The 19,643-nt window shown below is 36.4% G+C and overlaps 3 protein-coding genes across 5 annotated transcripts; 1 reads left to right on the top strand and 2 right to left on the bottom strand.

The window, feature by feature from the left end:
* Window positions 1-51: 51 nt before the first annotated feature.
* Window positions 52-2,688, top strand: LOC131770969 (ADP-ribosylation factor-like protein 6-interacting protein 4). 2 transcript variants are annotated; one of them, XM_059086714.2, is made up of 5 exons: window positions 52-603; window positions 829-889; window positions 1,422-1,508; window positions 2,049-2,118; window positions 2,235-2,688. In XM_059086714.2, the coding sequence occupies exons 1-5, from the start codon at window positions 198-200 to the stop codon at window positions 2,292-2,294; spliced, it is 684 nt and encodes a 227-aa protein (XP_058942697.2). In that variant the 5' UTR covers window positions 52-197; the 3' UTR covers window positions 2,295-2,688. The 2 variants fall into 2 exon arrangements, with proteins under 2 accessions (XP_058942697.2, XP_058942696.2); XM_059086713.2 differs by having other exon boundaries at window positions 826-889.
* Window positions 2,621-16,105, bottom strand: LOC131770968 (uncharacterized). Of its 2 annotated transcripts, none has more exons than XM_059086712.2 (18): window positions 15,676-16,105; window positions 14,445-14,591; window positions 14,008-14,241; window positions 12,934-13,453; window positions 12,183-12,523; window positions 11,406-11,671; window positions 10,414-10,678; window positions 9,648-9,905; window positions 9,147-9,290; window positions 8,777-8,951; window positions 8,287-8,372; window positions 7,359-7,559; window positions 6,390-6,562; window positions 5,731-5,788; window positions 5,402-5,482; window positions 4,778-4,846; window positions 3,957-4,157; window positions 2,621-2,923 (listed from the first exon to the last, which is right to left on the bottom strand). In XM_059086712.2, the coding sequence occupies exons 1-18, from the start codon at window positions 15,763-15,765 to the stop codon at window positions 2,882-2,884; spliced, it is 3,351 nt and encodes a 1,116-aa protein (XP_058942695.2). In that variant the 5' UTR covers window positions 15,766-16,105; the 3' UTR covers window positions 2,621-2,881. The 2 variants fall into 2 exon arrangements, with proteins under 2 accessions (XP_058942695.2, XP_058942693.2); XM_059086710.2 differs by having other exon boundaries at window positions 8,245-8,372; window positions 15,676-16,097.
* A 139-nt stretch (window positions 16,106-16,244) lies between these two features.
* LOC131770970 (SREBP regulating gene protein) lies at window positions 16,245-19,529 on the bottom strand. Its single transcript, XM_059086715.2, has 5 exons — window positions 19,422-19,529; window positions 18,460-18,589; window positions 17,776-17,927; window positions 16,941-17,054; window positions 16,245-16,506 (listed from the first exon to the last, which is right to left on the bottom strand). Exons 1-5 carry the CDS (start codon window positions 19,506-19,508, stop codon window positions 16,420-16,422), a joined length of 570 nt encoding a protein of 189 aa, XP_058942698.2. The 5' UTR covers window positions 19,509-19,529; the 3' UTR covers window positions 16,245-16,419.
* Between the last annotated feature and the right edge of the window lie 114 nt (window positions 19,530-19,643).

Below are 19,643 nucleotides of genomic sequence, written 5' to 3'. Positions count from 1 at the left end.
CGTGAAAGACTAAGTACTAGCCCTCAGCCCCTCTCCTTACGTGAACAGCAAGATGGCGTTCCTTTGTAGCCTAGTCTTCAGAGAACCTGTTTCTGATAATTTTGCTGGAAATTTTCGACCGATTTCCTTTTTTCTGCAATAATCGATATATTAAATTCTTAAGAGGTGATTGTAAAATTCCCAATGTAAAGAGGGACATGAACGAGAAGAAAAATAGAAAACGAAGACATGACAGCGAGTCTGATAGCACGAGTTCAGAAGGTGAACCAAAGTCTCGAAAAATTGCCAGAAAAAGTTCAAAAACACAGCTAAATGAGAAAAAAAGAGAGAAAAAGAAATCAAAACATGAACAACCGAATAAGAGTGACAGTGGATCGACAAGTGAAAGTGACATCTCTGATAGCAGTGATCACAAAAGGAAGAGAAAGAAAGGGAAAGATACAGATCGAAAGAACAAACAAAGAAGAAAGAAGGAGAAAAGAAAAAAGAAACGTGAAAAGAAAGAGAAGAGGAGAAAAAGAAGAAAGGAATCAGAGAAGGAAAAGGCTGATGTCAGAAGAGTCGGAAAAGATACAACCCTGGCAAACACCGATGGAACACGAGGTATTGTGGACATGAAGTGAAATATTTGGACCCAACATAAACGTGAAAATACAAATTCAAGTGACGAGTTCTTGAATACCAAGAGACAGTTATAAAAAAAAATTCAAGCTTATACGGGCAAAAATTGTTTTTCATGATTCAAATTTAAACTAATCAGAAGTTATTAAGCATACAACCAATTTGTTTGTTGATGTTTTTTTTCTGATTTCTGTTGACACAAAGCAGGTGAAAAATCCTCAAGTCCACCACCAAATAACCCTAGAGCAGTGGCAGCACCAAAGAAGAGGTTGGTGGCTATTGCAATCACTGGAAAAAGTGTTGATAGGGTCATTTTTTTTTAATCCACCTGATTGTAGTGGTTTTGGCCCTCACCTTCCCATACCCAGAAAAATATTTATAGTTTTCTCTCACTAACTCAGTAGTTGAGCATTATTTGTGAGGAAAGGAGGGGCTTCTTAAATTTAGATGAGAACTAAGGAATTTACAGAACAAGTGTTCAGGTGATTTTTATTTCCAAATGTACCTTAGCAGCAATAATGTCTTCTTTTCTTTTGCTAAAAAAAACTTCCTAGATAACCCTGATTGCAAACTGCACAAACTAACAAAATCCATTGGGGCATATACTAACTGAATTTTAAGTTCACTGTTGTTACTGTTGTAGACATTTGTGGTCATAAATTGGTGCCATTTTTTTTAAACTTGGTAGTCTGTAAGATTTAGAGAGCTTTACATTCACAATTAATTTATTATGTAAGGAGTAAGGATTTTTTTTTTGGCAATAAAAACTCATTGTATCTTCTATTTGATTTTTCTGAAAGATCCATGGTCCCTATGACAAAAGAGGAGTATGAAAAACAACAGGCCCAAGTTAGGAGGGTTTATGACCCAGAAACAGGTCGTCACAGGTAAAGATGTTCTACAGATAATTTCAAAATATTAGTTTAGTGTTTAATGTAAAGACTGCAAAACAGCTGACTTCCCAAAATGGAATCTACTGTAATAGGTTTATACATCTGTTACTTGCAGTGTTGATGAAAACAAATTTATGTTGAGGCAGATTGGCAGCCAGACAGACAGACTGACAGACAGAAAGGCAGACAGACAGCCAGACTGACTGACAGATAGACTGACAGACTGAAAGGCAGACAGAATGACAGATAGACTGACAGACTGAAAGGCAGACAGAATGACAGACAGACAGACAGAGAAGACATATGAGAGACTTTGCTCATTTATAACTACAGTTCTATATGAATCATTCACAGGGAAATTTCTCCTAATCAAATGACACCATTTGCCTCTGGAGCGCTGTCTTTAAATCAAGATATGCCAATTTTGTTTAGAATTGTTTTGCTGCATGTGTGACAAAGGTAATTATCTCATAAATGGTAACTTTTATTGCATGATAAAACACTGCAAAAAAGTTTTTTTTTCCTTTTGCACAGGCTAATCAAAGGGACTGGTGAGGTTTTAGAAGAGATTGTCAGTAGAGAGAGACATAAAGCAATAAACAAGGTAAATTGTCTTTGAAAATCTTATGGGCTCAGGGTAAACAGGAAATTGTTAGCTAATAAATAACCAAGATATGCTCCACATTAAAATCTGCTCTTGTTTTTGTTGTGTCATTTCAGACTGCGACTCAAGGTGATGGTGCATTTTTCCAAGCGAACCTTGGTCTTGGGGACAAATGAATTTTAAAAGATCACCTGTAATACAACACATAGACAAAAAGATACAACACATAGACAAAAAGATACAACACAATTCCAAAGTCACAAACTTTACCTAATGGACTTCAAATAAACGACTTTGAGCTCAACATTTAAATCAGTCTCATCAAGAGACAAATTTCTTCTCCTTTGTATGAAAGAACACTTCATGAAAACTGAAGTTGATTGGGAAGAAGAAATTAAGACACACTGCATTTTTGTAGAGCAGAGTTCAGGGGATCTTTGCCAGAGTGAAAAAAAAAGCTTCTGAGAGCTTGACAATTGAAGAAACTCACTCAATGACTCTGGATTCACTAGCAATTTTATTGCTTAGTATTAAATTAAAAAAATAAAAGTTATCACCAAGTTTGTACAAGTTTTTGCTTATCTATCTTCAGGTAGTCTTATGTACAAAAACAATTCTCATTTAGTATACCAGTGCTTTGAACAGAGTTCAAAAAATAAATAATGAAGAAAAAATCTAGAACTGCAAGATGGACTACATTCTCTCCATTATGTCAAACCAACTTTAATTATCATCACTGAAAAACTCAGACCCTCTTTCACCATCATGTCAATGGCCCCAGGCCACTCTGCAGAAGAACATCAACCTATAATTTAACAAAAATATTACAGAATGTTCTGGAATTAAAACTGGAATAAAACTTGATTAAAACTAATTAACTACTCCCAGTAAAGCTGCAACACATTTCCTTGTAAATTAGTAAAGAGAATGTGGTGTTAGATCAAGATAACTAAATCTACCTGATAAGTTTGAGTATTTCATAACCTATTTGCTGGATAATGTATGGATATTATGGGGAGAATCTGCATGTTAATCCCTCTTAGAGTTTAAATGTTAAATATTGGCATGCATTGACCAAGCCTCCCTTAATACTTGGTATCAGCCAAAAGAGCATTTCACGTAATCTACTCAAGAGCCTAAACCATTAATGGAAAAAGGAAGGTGGATGGTACTGTCAAGTTCTGTAGGGACTTTTTCTGGTCTTGAAGTCTGGTATTTCTTTAACGCTTTAACTTTCAAGATCTGATTGTTAATTCTCCCTTTCAGCTGCTTAACATTTCCTTGTAAATTAGTTATGAGAACTTGGTGCTAGATCAAGATAGCAGCTTCTACATGATAAGTTTGAATATTCTCATTACCTTTTTGCTGAATAATGTATGGTATTATAGGGAGAAGTTTCATGTTGATCACTTCTGTGAGTTAAAGAGTTAAAGGTTTTCAAAGTCTGGGATTTTTACTTTTGGTCCCTGGTCTCGGTCAGAAGATAGCTCCAGGGTACTCCAAGAGTACCTTAGAGTAAGCATTCTGGGTATGATTGTTGTTGTTTGAAATATTTCAATTTAAAAACTGATATATTGATAAATGGAGTACAGAAAAGAGTACTTAAATGTGGTTTTCAAATAATTGCAATTGAGTAAAACAAAGATAAAAATGGGAAATTCTCTACTTAAAAGTCTCAGCCTCAGAAACAAGGGCCTCTACACCTCACAGGTCTAGGATTTTATTGTTAGCACCCCATTTAAATCCCTACACATCGCCAGATCCTCACATGTGGCCTCCATAAGTAGATACCAAATGAATGTAGAAATGACCTCATGAACACAGTCAGGCTTCCTTACCAAAAGGTTATTGAATGCACTGTTCATAGCCTCTTCATAGTTTTCTTTCTCAGCAATGTACTGACTCCCTGCCACACCTTGTTTCCGTTCCTGCCGGGTGAGAGTCTGTAATACCATATCAGATATTGACTTCCCTGAACTTGTCTGAATTGTTCTCCAGTATCTGTCTTGTCTTCCAAGAAATAAAAGTTCTTCCTTAACCTGCAGGTCATAAGTATACCAAAAGAACTGTAACATCAAATCTTGTACAATGCATCAAAGTTTGCAAAAGGGTTGCTTAGTGCTGCTAGTAAATTCATTTTCACAAACAGAAGGGATTTGTAGAGAACTGTTGGACCTCAGTAAAGAAAAAGTGGAAGAGAAAAGGGGCAACAATTAAAGTTTAGATTAAAAAATAGTTTCATAACTGATGCTAAATACAATATGATCCAGTAATACACTTTGTGCAAACAAATGTAACTGAAATATTCAAGTTTTGTATATTGCATTAAAAAAGGCTTCAGAGGCAGACTTTTAGTGTACTAATGAATAAAGGGGGCAAGTTTCAAAAGAAATTGCAGTACTGCCTTGATGGGGGAGTAAACAAGATAATTTGGTTTAATCAATTGTGTTGATAATGTAAATTGACCAATGTAGAGAGTTTGTAAGCTGACATTTCAAGAGTTTGCCCTTTATCAGAGCTCTGAAAAAGGGCTAACGCACAAAACGTCAAATGAATTTAAAAAACTCTTCATTGTGGCCAATTTACATTATGAACTCAGTTGATAAAATAAAATTTTCTTGTTTGTGTACATGTCATGTAATTTATGGTTATTGCTTACTGGTAAAGGAATGCATTCATCTGGGGAGTAATGTGCATCCCAAAGTCGAACAGCCACACAGGAGGTACCCTATTGAGGTAAAGGTATCTTTATTAGGGTTTTCAATCTTAAATATCATTGTAGTCAAAGTTATTATCATCAACACAAGAGGTGCCTTGCTGGGATAAGGTTTCTTTATTAGGATTTTCAATTATATTAAATACCATTGTAGTCAATGTTATCATCATCACTTAAAGTCTGTGTGCAAAACTCATTATCCAAGCATCCCTGTTTTTGTCTGGTGACTTGCACTGCAGCTTGCAGTGTCAAGTCCCTATCCAGCGACCACTAGAACTATGTCACTTATCTCTTGTTGCCATGAAAACTAGATAACACCACTGACACAAATCATAAGCATTGACTAAGTTACAATATTTCATCAAGTACCTCTACTAAACAAACATAAACAAACAGCACTGTTTTAATCTTCTTCGCAATGTTAATAAATTGGTAATATATCAAATATCTTCCCTCTATATCATCCACACTTCTATCCAATTGAATGTAAATACTATTATTAATTTAATGTATATATTATAGATCTAACAATGTTGACTGAGAAAAAAAGAACATTTTGTGTCCTACCAACAAATTGTGTATATTTTGCTTGATTGCTTCCTGCAAACTTGTCTCCACTGAATGATTGGATACAAATTCTAGAAAAGTCTGAGAGAAAAAAGGTACCATGACATCAACAATTACTTTCCAAGTTGTCATGTTATTCTTAACACTGATCAAGTACATACATGTTGTTGGAAAGACAGATAGTGACCCTTTATTCCAATAGTAACACATACTGTATTCAAATCACTTCCAGGACAATGCCAAAATTATAAACTTTTAAGTGCTGGATTGCGATCTATAGCAACTGTCTCTAATCCTTTAAGCAATTAAAGATATAGGAGATGACTTACTGCACTTGGAGTCCCTTCAAAGAGGGGTAAATAGTGCACTCCAGCATTCACATACTCCCTGTGAATTGAAGACAAACAATTCAATCAATTCTTGGAAAAAAGTGTTAGTAATAGTATCATCATGTACAGTTTAATTTATGCCTTCACACTCAGGACCTCAATATCAGTTTTTCGCAATGATGGCCATTCATTCTAATTATCATCTTAGCCCTGACAATTTGGTGTTGAGTCAAATAACATTCCCTCATGGACGAATTCAATTCTTTCAATCACATTAATTTTTTTCATCAACACAATGACATGATTTTGTTGGGTGAAATTGTAAGTGCAAGGGTTAATTTCATGTGAACAGTGATGATAATTAGGCTATATACGTTAAATTTCTTAGTTTTTCCTAAGGTAATATGTATCTGGAATCTAAAAAGTAAAAAAATGAACCAATCATTACAAATCCAACATTTTTCAAATTGTTAACCCATAACATAACTACAGTACAGTTTTATGTAAACTTTACATATCAACCATACATGTACATATAGGGGTTTCAAAATGTTTTGAAGTAGGCATCAGACTCTGCAAAAGTCAGTGTCTCACAGTTGCGAGCTTGTTTTGAAACCCCATACATGTATGCATCTTGGGCCTATATTCAGTAGCCGTACTTTGAAAAGAGCTGGAGTACAGTCCATCCAGCTGGGACCAGAGTCAAAGTCTTTCCTTTTCGATCAGCAACAGAGCCTGGTCCAGCTCCATCAGCACGAGGGGTGTATGATGCATCAAGTGAGTACAGCCTTACTATCAAAACTGTCATTTCATCCCAGTGAGGGTGAAACACCTGTGGAAGACAAGACAAATAGATCACATGCTATCAATTGACCATAAATTACTAAACTGTAAATAACAACTCTCCTACAGTAATCTTTTATATGACTACATATATTAACTCATGTTCATTAAAAATGAGGCTTAGAGGACAGATTTATCAGTGAGTGAAAAAAGTCTCAACTTGAGCCGAGCGACTCAATCACTCTTATGGGATTACTCTTGAAGGGAAAGTTAAGTTATTCAGTTAGTAACTGAAACAGTTCTGAGATATTAGTGATCCTCACAGTTATGAACACTACTGAACTAGTAGCTGAAATGAGACCTGAAAAAAATTCAGGCCTGTACAGGATTTGAACCCATGACCTCTGCGATACCAGTGCAGTGCTCTACCAACTGAGGTAACAAGTCAACTGGGAGCTGGTCATAATGTTGGATCCAAATAAACCTTCCAAGTGGTAAATAATTACTGGAAACATATGAAAATTATATATGTGCACTGGGGTGAAGAAATGAGATATAAGTGATCCTTGCAGCTATGAACACTACTGAACTAGTTGGAACTAGCTGGAACTAGAACTAGTTAGTAGTTGTCTTTCTATTAGTTGTCTTTCTCTCCTCACAACATAGAAACAAGGGTATAGAAACAAGATGTAGTGTTTATTAATCTGAATAATCATGTGAAAGGGTTAAGGGATTGGATCTCACAACACAGGGTCTTGCAAAAGAATGTTGGTATACTCTTGCAGACTAATAACTGTATTGAGAGGTCATCACAGCATAAAAGGCCACAAGTATTTGATACTTACCATAAATGGGTCTATCCATTTGGGTGATTTCTGGAAGCTGTTGAAGTCCCGTTGTTTTACCAATGCCTTCTCTTCTCCACCAAGGCCTTCCTCTGTTGCTTGTTTATCTTGCACATCATGTCCAGGAGACACATGAAGCAAGGCGTTTACAAAGTGTGTGTTTGGAAGGCCAAATGCCTGTTCAACCATTATGGATAGACCCTGAAAATTAAAAAAAGCCACAAATTGTTTAGAGAGTTCTAGCAACCTACAAATGTGACTGTCTGATTATGTCTATAGCACTTTATATAATAAGCTCAGTTATGCACACATTCTGATTGGTTCTCACTGATGATCTATTGGAGGACAGACACATAGATGATGTCATCATTAAAACTTTTTTTAATTCTTTATTATATAAAACAAATAGATTCCAAGTTGCTGTGTGTCTGTTCAGTAATAAATAACAGAGGACGTCAAAATGTGGTAAGAACATTAGTGACACACTCAGCTACGCCTTGTGTGCCACTTTTTTGTTCTTACCACATTTTGACATCATCTGTGATCTATTACTGAACAGACACACAGCAACTTGGAATCTATTTGTTAAATAGACATGCATATGATCACTATAATTCTCAGATTTTGAGAATCATCTACATTCCCACCAATGGTGTATCTACATGGTCAGCATATAAACACACACACAACCCACATTTCCTCCAATCGCTCTAACAAAGGGCTAACACTTGGAACATTAGCCTTAAAACTCTTTACAATGGCCAATTTACGTCATCAACTCAGTTGATAATACTTAATCACCCTGTTATACTCTCCCACCAGTGCAGCACCACAGTCTCTTTATAAAATTACCCCCTTTATCCATCTGCAAACTGAACCAACTTACCTGTTTCTGGTTATATTGCACAACTTTGATCAGGTCCATTGCCTTGGGTGGCTCCCTCATCAAAATGTGTTTGCTTGTCCTTCGTTGATACCACTGAGTGACAACTTGATCATTTGCGAGGTCAAACTCTGAAAAAAGAGATGATTTCAAACACCTTATTTAGGGTGTTCAAAAGGCGTTAGTGATTGAACAATTCACTGGATACCACACAGCCGGAATCAAACATTTCAAAGACCTTAGTGATTTTTGATTCAGGTGTGGTAAACATTTTCCCACAGTAACGTAAATGGCAGATTTGACAAAATTTTGTCAAACATGTAGATGAGTGAATGTTCATGGATTTGATGCTTTTTAGTGAAATTCATCAAAAAAAATCAGCTTGGCATAATTTACAGTTTATTACTTAACACAGTTCTTCTCCCACTACATAACACAAACACAAACCCTGTCCATTCATGTTAAAGATCTAAATACATTAGATCTCATTTGCTCAGGAAGAAAAATGTCACATTTATAACACACAAAGATAAACCTTCTGTATCTTGATTTGCTTCCTCTTCTTTGATGTCACGCACAGCCTCCCTTACTGTTGGAGGATAAGCATGATAGCCTTGGAACCTTCTGAATATACACCTCTCTGATTCATTGGGTTTACAACGATCACTGACATAGAATCCACTTGCATAACCAGGGGCCTCAATGAACACCTGAAATATAGAATACAATGAAACATTTTTACATGATGCCAATTAATATACATCATGTAGCTCTGGTAAATGGTTTTCTTTGTGTACATATCATGTTATAGCTCATGGTCTTTTTGATGGCGGTGATCAGAACTTTTCAACAGAAAAAATGTTGACAACATGGTAAACATGTTTATATATATGTACATAACAAACCTCTGAATGAGGCAAGAGCCTGATGAGAACTGAACAGACAGGAACCTTTGTTATGCCATCAAAAGACTCTTCTGTAAGTCTGGCCACAGTGGATGGAAGAATATGTTTCAAGGGGAGCTGATGTCCTCCGACATTAAGATGCCACTGAAAAAATAAAATGTTTCTCTTTAAAATTAAAAAGAGCACATGTGGAATTACCTCATACATCCTTGTTGTGTGTAATAAGGGGGAGGGGGGAAGGGGGAAGGGGTAAGGGGTAAGAGAAAAAGAACATCCTGCTTCTGGTAACCTGAGAACACAGGTGAGTTGTTTGAGAAAATATCTGTATACCCCCCTAAAAAAGTCATTTGTGCCAAAACCTCCCCCCCCCCATCCACCTCTATGGAAACTCTTGTTCTTAAATACTGAGATTAAAGTTGGAGCATATAAGAGTTTTTTCTTTGTATTTCTTCTCAATCTGCAACCCTTGTCTATTTATGTCTTGATTTCTTTTGCTAGTACCTCATTGTATTTTTCAGTGAAAATCCTAATTATGCTGTTTCCAATGACAATCAAATCTCCACTGTTCACATCTAGTGTGTAGATTCTCAGCAGCAACATAACTTCTTCTGGAATGCCACTTGCAGGGGCATTTACAGTGTACTTATAATGAAATTTAGGACATCTTGCTGATGAATCTAGCATTGGAAATGCCTCAACGGGTGAGATCTCCAAAGTCTCAGGTGTCTTCCAAAAAAGTCCCAAAATACTACCAGTAACCTACATCAGCAAAAAGTAAAAGATCAAAACTGCAAAAAAACCATTTCTTTGGGCAACAATCCCTACAAACCCTTACTTGGGACATTAACAGCAAAACAGTTCATGATGAACATTAGAAAAACTAGTTGCCAATGGTGCCCCCACCCCCATTTCCCTCTACTGCGATGTTGGTGGGAATCCTAAAAAAATTCAGAAAAGCTGCAGTTGTTTTCGACAATACTGGAGGTGGAGTGAAACAGGGCAGAGCTTGATATAAGTCACATATTTCATTTGGACATAGAAGTACAAGTGTCCCAAAAGCTTTTGACCAGGTCTGCAGATTCACTTCTGTAAATTTTAACAAGCAAATTCATGAATTTTCACACAATGACTTCATGCAATTTGTCACCAGAAAAAAGTTTTAACCATACTATGGGGAATCAATTAAACTTACTACCTCCCAAGTACTGGCACTCTAAGCTGTATCAAACAGATTATTGTAATGGTGGAATTCTCTCAGATCAATCACCTTTATGATAGTAGCATTGTCAGGTAAAAACCTCACTTCATCAATATACACATCAAATGAATCATAGTTAGTAGTCTCTTCCATGGGTGATGATGTCGCTTTGGCCTCAACCCATAATTCCACAGGATCAGCCTGGAAAGGTGTCCTGGGTGTAGAACGTCTACTGATTGGTCTGGTTAGTGATGAATGACTAGATTCAGACGTAGATGGTACTGGGCTGGGTACAGTTTCACCAAACTCTGAGGGTGACGGGACAGGTGTGGGCCTATAATACAGAAACATCACAAGGAGACATTTTTAAAAACATACAGGGCCAGTTACTTATATGAGGTCTAACCCAAACCACCATTTTATTCAAGTAGTGGGCCTCAGGGGTTCTCTTTACAAGGGCTGATTTAATTAAATAAATGTCTTTCCAAATTAGCTTTAAGCCCTCGACACTGTTCACAAAAATAAGTAAATAAGGTTTGAGGAATGGTTAATTTGTTCCCAGACGATCACTTATCTTCATTCAGGGATATAATATCACATATAAGGATGGCACAGTGGTGAGGGCACTTGCCTTCCACCACTGTACCTCTGGTTTGATTCCTGGACCTGGTGTCACACATGGGCTAAGTTTGTTGTTGGCTCTAATCCTTGCACTAAAGGTTTTTCTCCAGGTCCTCTGGTTTTCCACCCTCGGAAAACCAACACTTCAAATTCCAATTCAATCTGGAAACAGCAGACAAAAAGAGCCACCTTTTGGGATGTCCATTGCTAAATCCCAATTATCCATTTCATATTATATAGGGATAATAAATAAGTTGAAAACTTAGCTTGGAGCCTGGTTTTCTTCACTTAATTTGGAGCTTTCTGATCAAAGCTGAAAAAGCTCCACCAAAAAGATATCTTTGACTAGCACACTCGGTGAAAGCACTGATTAACTCAAGTAACTGAGTCCCCTAGCAACTGAACTCTTAAAGGAAAAGCTATGACTCAGCCATACGCACTGTCTGAGTGATCCAACATCAATTAATGCTCCTCCATTGTGCAGGTATGACAGTCCTTTCTGAACATCTACAGTAAACAACTCAGATGGTTGATCCAACAAACTCCTTCTGATGCCAATGTAACCCTCAGCTTCTAAAATGCGTGCTCTCAAGAGCTGGAGAATGACAAGACATGTGTTCTCCATCACATTATGCTTCCAGTTACTCAGGAAGCACTGATCCCACACAAGCATGACAGCATGGACTCCTAGAATGCCCACAAAGCCCTACAGAAATGATCAAAAAGGTGTTCTCAAGGCTGCAGAGATCAGAGAAATATATGTCTACTAAACAGCATTCTCCAGCTACCTTTTGATGGCTTGAGCTATTTTTAATTTACATAGGGAGAGAACTATGCCTATGTCACAATACTCTCCTGCTTTGAAAACCATAAACACTGCGCAAAATTCAAATTCAAAAAATTTTCAGCAAGTTTCAAAATCTTTGATGCATATTGCATCAATGTACTATAATGCTGTTCATTTTGAACCTTGTACATCAATATTACAACCCTTTGATCCCTAAGAGCAACGAGCATTTAATTTGTCCTGACAGTATCACCCCTGAATCAAACATTAAGGTCATGAGAGTAAAGGAAATGATCTCCAACTAAAGAAGCTCTTGATTGTTAAAGCAATTCTCCTTATCAGCAACTTAGGTAATGTATAGAAAACAGTAGGGAGAACATGTACACTGATGTCCAGGTGTAAAGGGTTAAGACGAGACATTCCTTACTACCTCCGCTATCCATTTTCTTATAAACATAACAGGGTGGGACAGCAGCTCCTTAGCATCAGATGGCAATGATTCAAATGAACTTCCCACTGCCTGTCTTTCGGCCAACATGGCCTTCTCTTTCTCTGTGTGAATAAAATTCACCAGGAATTCTCTTGGGTTAGAAGACAGATTCTTTAGTGTTTCACGAGTTAGGTGATTGTACAGCTCCTCATCTTCACGTTGCAGTCTTTGCATGACATGATCAGCCATGCTGAAGATTTTCAGCCTTGTTGGGAAACAATTTTTGAGCAAAAGGTGCAGGGATATTGCAAGCTTGTGAGCCACATCTTGAGATGAATTTCCTGAAAAAAAGGTTAAAATATGCCATTAAAAATGCCATTGAAATAAGAAAATCAACCCTTGGTACAAAATGACTGAATACTGATGACAGTAATACTTGAATCCACAATGCGGATGCCCTGCTAAAACCCTGCAAACCTGGGAACCAACCAGACATGGTTGTCAAAAAGTAGCTGCTGGTCTTATTTGACTCTAACCCACATGTACATGTACATGTGCTCAATTCTATTTAGCCTCTTAAACCAAAGAAGTCTGCTGTAACAAAGTTCTAACATTCCATGTGAGCCTACTTTGAGATGATAACCACTGACTTGATGAAATTGCTTAGGCTATGGTGGATAACATTATTAAATTGTATTTTACTTTGATTCAGAAAAACAAGTTTAACTATACAACAAACCATTCATCACACCTGCATCTTTGTATTCATTCAGAGCACTAACAATCAGTGGATACACAAGCAAGGCATACTGAGGTTCATAACTCCTATTGTAGACATACAGCACATTCAAGGCTTCCACCACTAGCCTTATTTGCATCTCAGTGACCAATTCACTGTGAAAACCATGTCTGTATTTGTATGCCTCAGAGACAGCATTTTCTACCACCCCTGCTATGGGGGAGTGAACTGCGCTTGACACACCCAGTTCTTTTAAACCCCAAGAAAGAGTCACTTCAAACTGAGATCTGATTTCTTCCATTTCAGTTTCTAAGTCCTCATGGGAGTTTACACTGTCTAGATTATTCCTCTGTAGGTTCATAGACCAAATCAGGTGTCTCAGGGAATTAGTCAATGGTCGTCCTTGGAGTTGTTCACAGATGCGGCCTAGCTGAGAGGGGTGTCTTTTGAGGAGGGCAGCCACAGCTTTGCCAAGAGTTTCACTTTGGTGGCTGCATCCAAGGAGACTTGGCTTTTGACTGTTTGATAAACTCTGTGAAGAAAAACAAGCTGTACGTTATTCTTCTTCAATCAATTAAGTTGTACATACAGCAAAATCAAGTACATTGACTCTTAAAATACAGTGTACAGTTATGTACTTTCAGTTGGTTTTAAACAGTACCAAATAAAAGAATTACTAAAATCACTCCAGGGATTTCAAAATGCTTTGAAGTAGGTGTCAGACTCAGCAAAAGTAAGTGACCATGAAAATTTCATGAAGGGCCAAGAGGTAATTATTCTGACCAGAGTAACCAGTGACATGTTATCAAGTAGCCAGTGGAACAACACCAGTCATTGGCTTGTTTTGAAATCCCTGCAATCTCCTTGTGTATGCTGCACAGTGTATAGATAATAAACCATACAGCTTGAGAACGGCAGAAATTAAAGCAAAAAATAATTTTAAAAGTTTAAGAGGTACTCTGGGTCACTCCAAGCACCCTCTTTTTCTCTCCTCCACTGATCTAATCAGTGTTACCAGGTACCTGGAAAGGAGCTGCAAATTGCAATTGACCCTATAAATTATCCTAAATTTGAAAAAACTCTCACCTTTTCTTGATCATGAACAACCTTCTGTTCTGTTGCTGCCAATTCTCTCTCCATTCCTCTATGCACTGTTTGCTGAGCAAACCCAACAAACTCCAACATATCCCCAGACACAGTATCTCTGCTCTCTCTCCATTGTAACCCAAGACTTCCTGTGATCTCATGAAGTGCTGTTTTCAGCCATGCTTCTGCTTCCTCTTTGTTAGAATCTGAGAGATCCCACTTGTCTTGGGTGGCCTATTTAGTTTAAATATCTTTCAGTTTAAATTTAGAATGCAAAAAAACTGTCTGCAAAAGAAATGATTTGAAAGAGTCAAATTCTCTCATTCAAGAAATCCTTTTCATCTTTCTCCCTAAAATCAATGGACAACGAACCACTTCTTAAATATACAACTGCCTGTGTTATTGTTCTTAACTTTCATTTGATCTAAAGGATTCACCTGGTTATAAAGAGCTAAACTGCCAAGGTAAGTCTCTACAAACTGTCTTCCCAGCAGATGCAACAAAGACTGAATCCTCTCAGTTTGAGAATTTTTGCAAAATGCTTCCACTTTGGTGACTAGCCTTGCATTGATTGCATCTCTTATCTGAAAAGAAAATTGGCAAGTGAAAACTTGTTACTATAGTGAGAATTTACTTTTCAATGATGTCCATCCCACTTTCCTCTTTGGACTAATCATCCGCCAGCCCTCATTTTCTCATTACAAAGGTTTTGAATTCAATTTCACTGTTTGAAATGATGAGTCTTGGGTGTTAAAATAATCACTCCAAAATATCCATTCTATCTTAACCCTTTAACTGCCAGAGGTGGTTAATATGTAACTTCTCCCTAATACATCCATACACTATCCAACAAATGGGTAATGAGAATACTCAAACATATCAGGTAGAAGTTATTATCTTGATCTAACACCAAATTCTTATTACTAATTTACAGGGAAATGTGTAGCGAGAATTAACAGTCAGATCTTGGGAGTTAAAGGTAAATATAAATTTCAGGTTAAAAACATTTGAAGCTACATTATTTTACATTTTGTTTCCTTCTTGTTCCGGGAATATTACAATTATCATCAACAATCCTTAACCCTTTATGCCCTAGCATCAGTATGCACAATTCTCCATACTGTTCTCTATACATTTTCTAAGGTGCTGACAAGGAGAATTTGTTTAATAATCAAGAGCTTAAGATCTTTAGTTTCTGATCATTTGGTATAGTCTCATGACCTTCATGTGTGATTCAGGGGTGATATTGTGAGGAGAAATTAGATGCTAATCACTCTTGAGGGGTCAAAGGATTAAATATCGATGATGACAATCATGATCAAATGCTCTAATGCTCTTTACAACACTTTGCAGGGTGCCTTGCACTGAGCCGTTTTCAAAATTTTTGAGACAAAATGTTGCAGATGAGCCCAATTTAGAAATTTTTGGAAACAAGGCCAGACTGTAACACAGGGAGTAAGGTTGTCTACTCATTATAAAAGATGTCTATTAGGCTCATTAACATCCCCTATCAACCAGTTTGAACCTGAAATTATTTAAAACTACAACTGTAACAACACACCCATTCTCCATCATGCAGAATTTATACAGAGTAATCAAATCCTCCCTTTGGGATTATGTACACTCCAAATCAATAAATGTTACTGGTATTGATTATTGTAATAATACCTTAGTCCAAGAAGAGCCTGGTAGGAGTGTCTCTTGTAGACAGGAATTTAACCACACTAAATGGTAGTGGCCGGGAACTTCACCACTCATCGCTTGATGATTCAGTTTTTAATGATTTAATTTCTGCCTTACTTCTAGACCAAAGAGTTGATAGATCTTAAAACTGTCTACTTATTAGCAGCAAAAGGTTATCATGATATCAACAATGATTATAATTGTAGTTATTTGTTCAAATTTACATAAACTAAATAAAAATGTATTTATTCCATAAACTGATATACTGTAATTTATTATAAATAAATTAAACAAAAATGAAAAGCACTGAAGTGCTGCAATTTTGTATTACATCTCTATAGGTGTACACCTCAATATTGATATCTACATCATGCAGTACCTATTCTGAAATAAATAGAAAGAATAGAATCTTTCATCAATATTTACAAGCTAGTCAGTCTCTTAGGTTTTATAAAAAAAAAAAGATTACAGAGATGCAATGAAAGTCTTGACTAGATGAGAATCTAATATGTAAACTTAAAATATTGCATACCTATCATGTGGGTATATGAAATGCAAGATAATTTTAGAAAAATTTTTAAGAACCTAATATCCTAAAGACAAACCTATGAGATGATAACATTTTCAAATTCTGCACAAATAAAATACAATTTCAAAAAAATAGATATCTTTTCATTTACAAGAATATTTTTCTGTACTGACTTTGCTAATTTCAAGTTAACTAAATATCTACAAAGCACCAGCAAATTCTGGTCCAGTCAGGCCAAAACAGTGTTTGAATGTCTTATCTTTGTATGAGTTCTCATGCCACACACTCTGAAAAATAATAACATTAAAAAATCAGTAATAAATTTGTAACCCTTCAACAAGCATCTCTGAAAAAAATGATGTGTTCACAAGAAGAATTTGTGTAAAAATCAAGAGCTTCCTTTGTTGGTGATCATTTCCTTCATTCCAATGACCTTAATATTTGACTTGCTGATAATATTGTAAGGAGAAATGAGATACTAATTTCTCTTAGGAGTCAAAAGGTTTTAGATAATAAGCAAAAAGACAAATAAAAAAAAATTTTTTGAAAGACCATTCTGAGATCTTTAGGCCATTTCTATACATGTATTTTAACCTTGAGGTGTTTGTGTATAACAGTGTACATATCAATCACTTTTAAAACTAAGGATTCTTTTGTATTTTGAACTTTTGAACTTTTAAATCTCAAAGATGACTTTTAATAAAATCTGATTAACAAGCACCTTAGAGGAAGTGCGGCATTTGACCAAGCACAGCTCAAACTGGTCACCGACAGACTTGGAAATCACATTAGGCACTGATGATCCAAGTATCAAAATTTGTTCCAGTAATCTCCTCTGAAAAAGGTCAGACATACACAATTACAACTAAATGTTAAATTACAAAGAAAATGTTTCGGTCCATAATTATTTCACCTTTTAACTGTCAGAATTGATTGACAAGTGATTTCTCCCTGTAATATCCACATATTTTCCAGCAAACAGGAGACGAGAATATTCAAAATTAACAGGTATCAGTTGTTATTTTAATCTAACACCAAATTCTAGTAACTTTCATGTTTACAAGGAAATGTGTAGCAGCTAGAGGGGAGAATTAACAATCATGTCTTGGGTGTAAAGAGTTAAATTTGGAATACAAAAGCAATTCCTAAGTCTATCATTCAAAAGCTACTGTAACTATTGCAGGGTAATCAAGAGTCATTCATGTGACAAATAAAGAGGACTCAACTGCACTCTGCTCTGATGCAATGCATGTAGGTAGGGGCAATAGCATAAAGAAGTGACGAGAAAAACACAAGGTATGTTAAGGTGTTTCTCTCTGTTTCTTTTTGAAAAATTCAGGGTGATCATTGAGAATTGAAGCATTCTTCAGCAACTTCAGAGAATTCTCCAATCAAATTTCATATATGACCTGTGTCCTTTTTATATTACAAAGTGGAATTGTTATATCACCCTATTACTTTATGCCCTTCTTCGTCAGCAGCACTATATTTTATGATACAAAACCTTTACTAAATTCAAAAATGAACTGTTGGAGGAAAGCTATCACTTTACTCACATTGTCAGGGTTTAAACAACAGGAAACACAGTGTTCATAAATGCTGCAACAGTTATTGTTCTGACAATATCTGCACTCGTAACGTTTTGTACTCTCTCCTCCACTGTGACAACACCCACTGGCAGACAAGTCTTTACGATTACAGACAAATCCTAGAAGAAGAGAACTCAACAGATTACTTCCAGAACACAGTTGTTTTACTAATAATTTCAAGGCTGTCAAGCCTTCTTCTCACAATGAACAGGTCAGTTATAATTAAACATTAAAAACTGTACTTGTAAGAATGCTTTTTCTCACTGAATTGGCCTTGGAAATGAACATTGATCTTTTAACTCCCAATATCTAATTGGTAATTCTCCTTACTGTCTGTCATACAGTTCTTGTGATCTTAGATTGGAGAATTTGGCATTGGATCAACTTATAATCCCCTAACTGATATTCTTCTATGTTCTCATCACTTGCGTACTTGATATTGTATTGATTTTGTAAGGAGAAATTGTGTCTTGGTCACTTATGGGAGTTAAAGGGTTAACTGGCCTTTACCTTCATAACTTTTCATCCTCTAATATTTCACTTTTGAATGCAAGTTTATGATGATCTTGACTTTAAGAGGCTCCTTCATAAGAGTCAGTGCAACTGATTTTCAAAACAATTTGTTAATCTAAACAAAAAATGATTCCTTACCTCTTTCATCAACAATCAACAGAGCTCCTTGGATAGAATTTCTGCAATCTCTAAACTCTGTCAAGTTCTCAATATTGATCCACTGAAACTCAGTGGTAGGAACTTCAAGGATATATGACTCTTGATAAGACTGAAAAAGGAGCCAACATTACAAATGGTGTTTTCATACCAAGGTCTTTACTCAGTTGTTAAAAAACATGCAAAAGCTATTTTCTGTTTGAAGTATTTAGCTACTTGGAGTGCAGGTAAAGATTGAGTACATATTAGCATTGCCATGGTTAAATTGATTAAATATACACCTCTCACTACCAGAGTTCAGGGTCCATAATGTAAGTTACTGCGAAAGTTTTTTTTCTGGTTTATTGCCCTAGTGTGAGACCCACAAGCCATAAATCCAAGCAGAGAAAAATTAGGTTCTGTAACTTACAGTGTGGACCAAGAAAACAAGGTTAGTAAGATATTTATTTTATCTCTGGGTTCAATGCAGTAAGGGGGGGGGGGGGGGGGATTTCATTTCAGACAAACGTTTGAATTTAGCAGACTGTACAGTGAAATACATTTTTTTTAATAGCCCACTCAATTGACCAGTCATATTCCTGTAGCAGGCCGCACAGTGAAATATAGCCCACTAAATTGACCAATCATGGTGCACTTACTAACTGAGAGATATCACAAAGGGTCAATCTTTTAACAGAGTTCGAACAGCTTTCAATAAAAGCCAGTTACTTCCACAATTCTTTTCATTTTGGGGTCACTGTCACCTATTCCACAATCAGCACTAAAATATTGAAACCTCCAAGTACACAAAAAGGGGTCACAAATTTTCAGCATAACAGTGCTCGCCATATGTAAACAGTCTCCACTGAGACATTCATCACCAGGTAAACGTAGTATCTTTAAAATCAAAATTCCCTCTTAACCAGACGTTTTGAGTCAACACTAGCTCAACTAAGAGGCCTTACCTTCCTGAGGGAAATAAAAACTATGCAAATAATTCCTATGGCTATGAAAAAAGCCACAAGCCAACGGCGAACGAACACAACACTCATTGAACACTGACCAACATGGCCTCTCTATTTTATGTCGTGTAACGTGAACCCAATAGTCTTCCATGACGTAATTACCAAAAGCGGCCCATGGTGCCTACCCAGGAGTTCGATGACGAGAGGATCCTTTCAGCCTTA

This window comes from Pocillopora verrucosa, chromosome 2 (assembly GCF_036669915.1).
Source record: "Pocillopora verrucosa isolate sample1 chromosome 2, ASM3666991v2, whole genome shotgun sequence".
NCBI classification, from domain to species: Eukaryota; Metazoa; Cnidaria; class Anthozoa; order Scleractinia; family Pocilloporidae; genus Pocillopora; species Pocillopora verrucosa.
The sequence above is the reverse complement of the archived record's forward strand: the minus strand, read 5'-3'. Positions and strand labels throughout refer to the sequence as shown.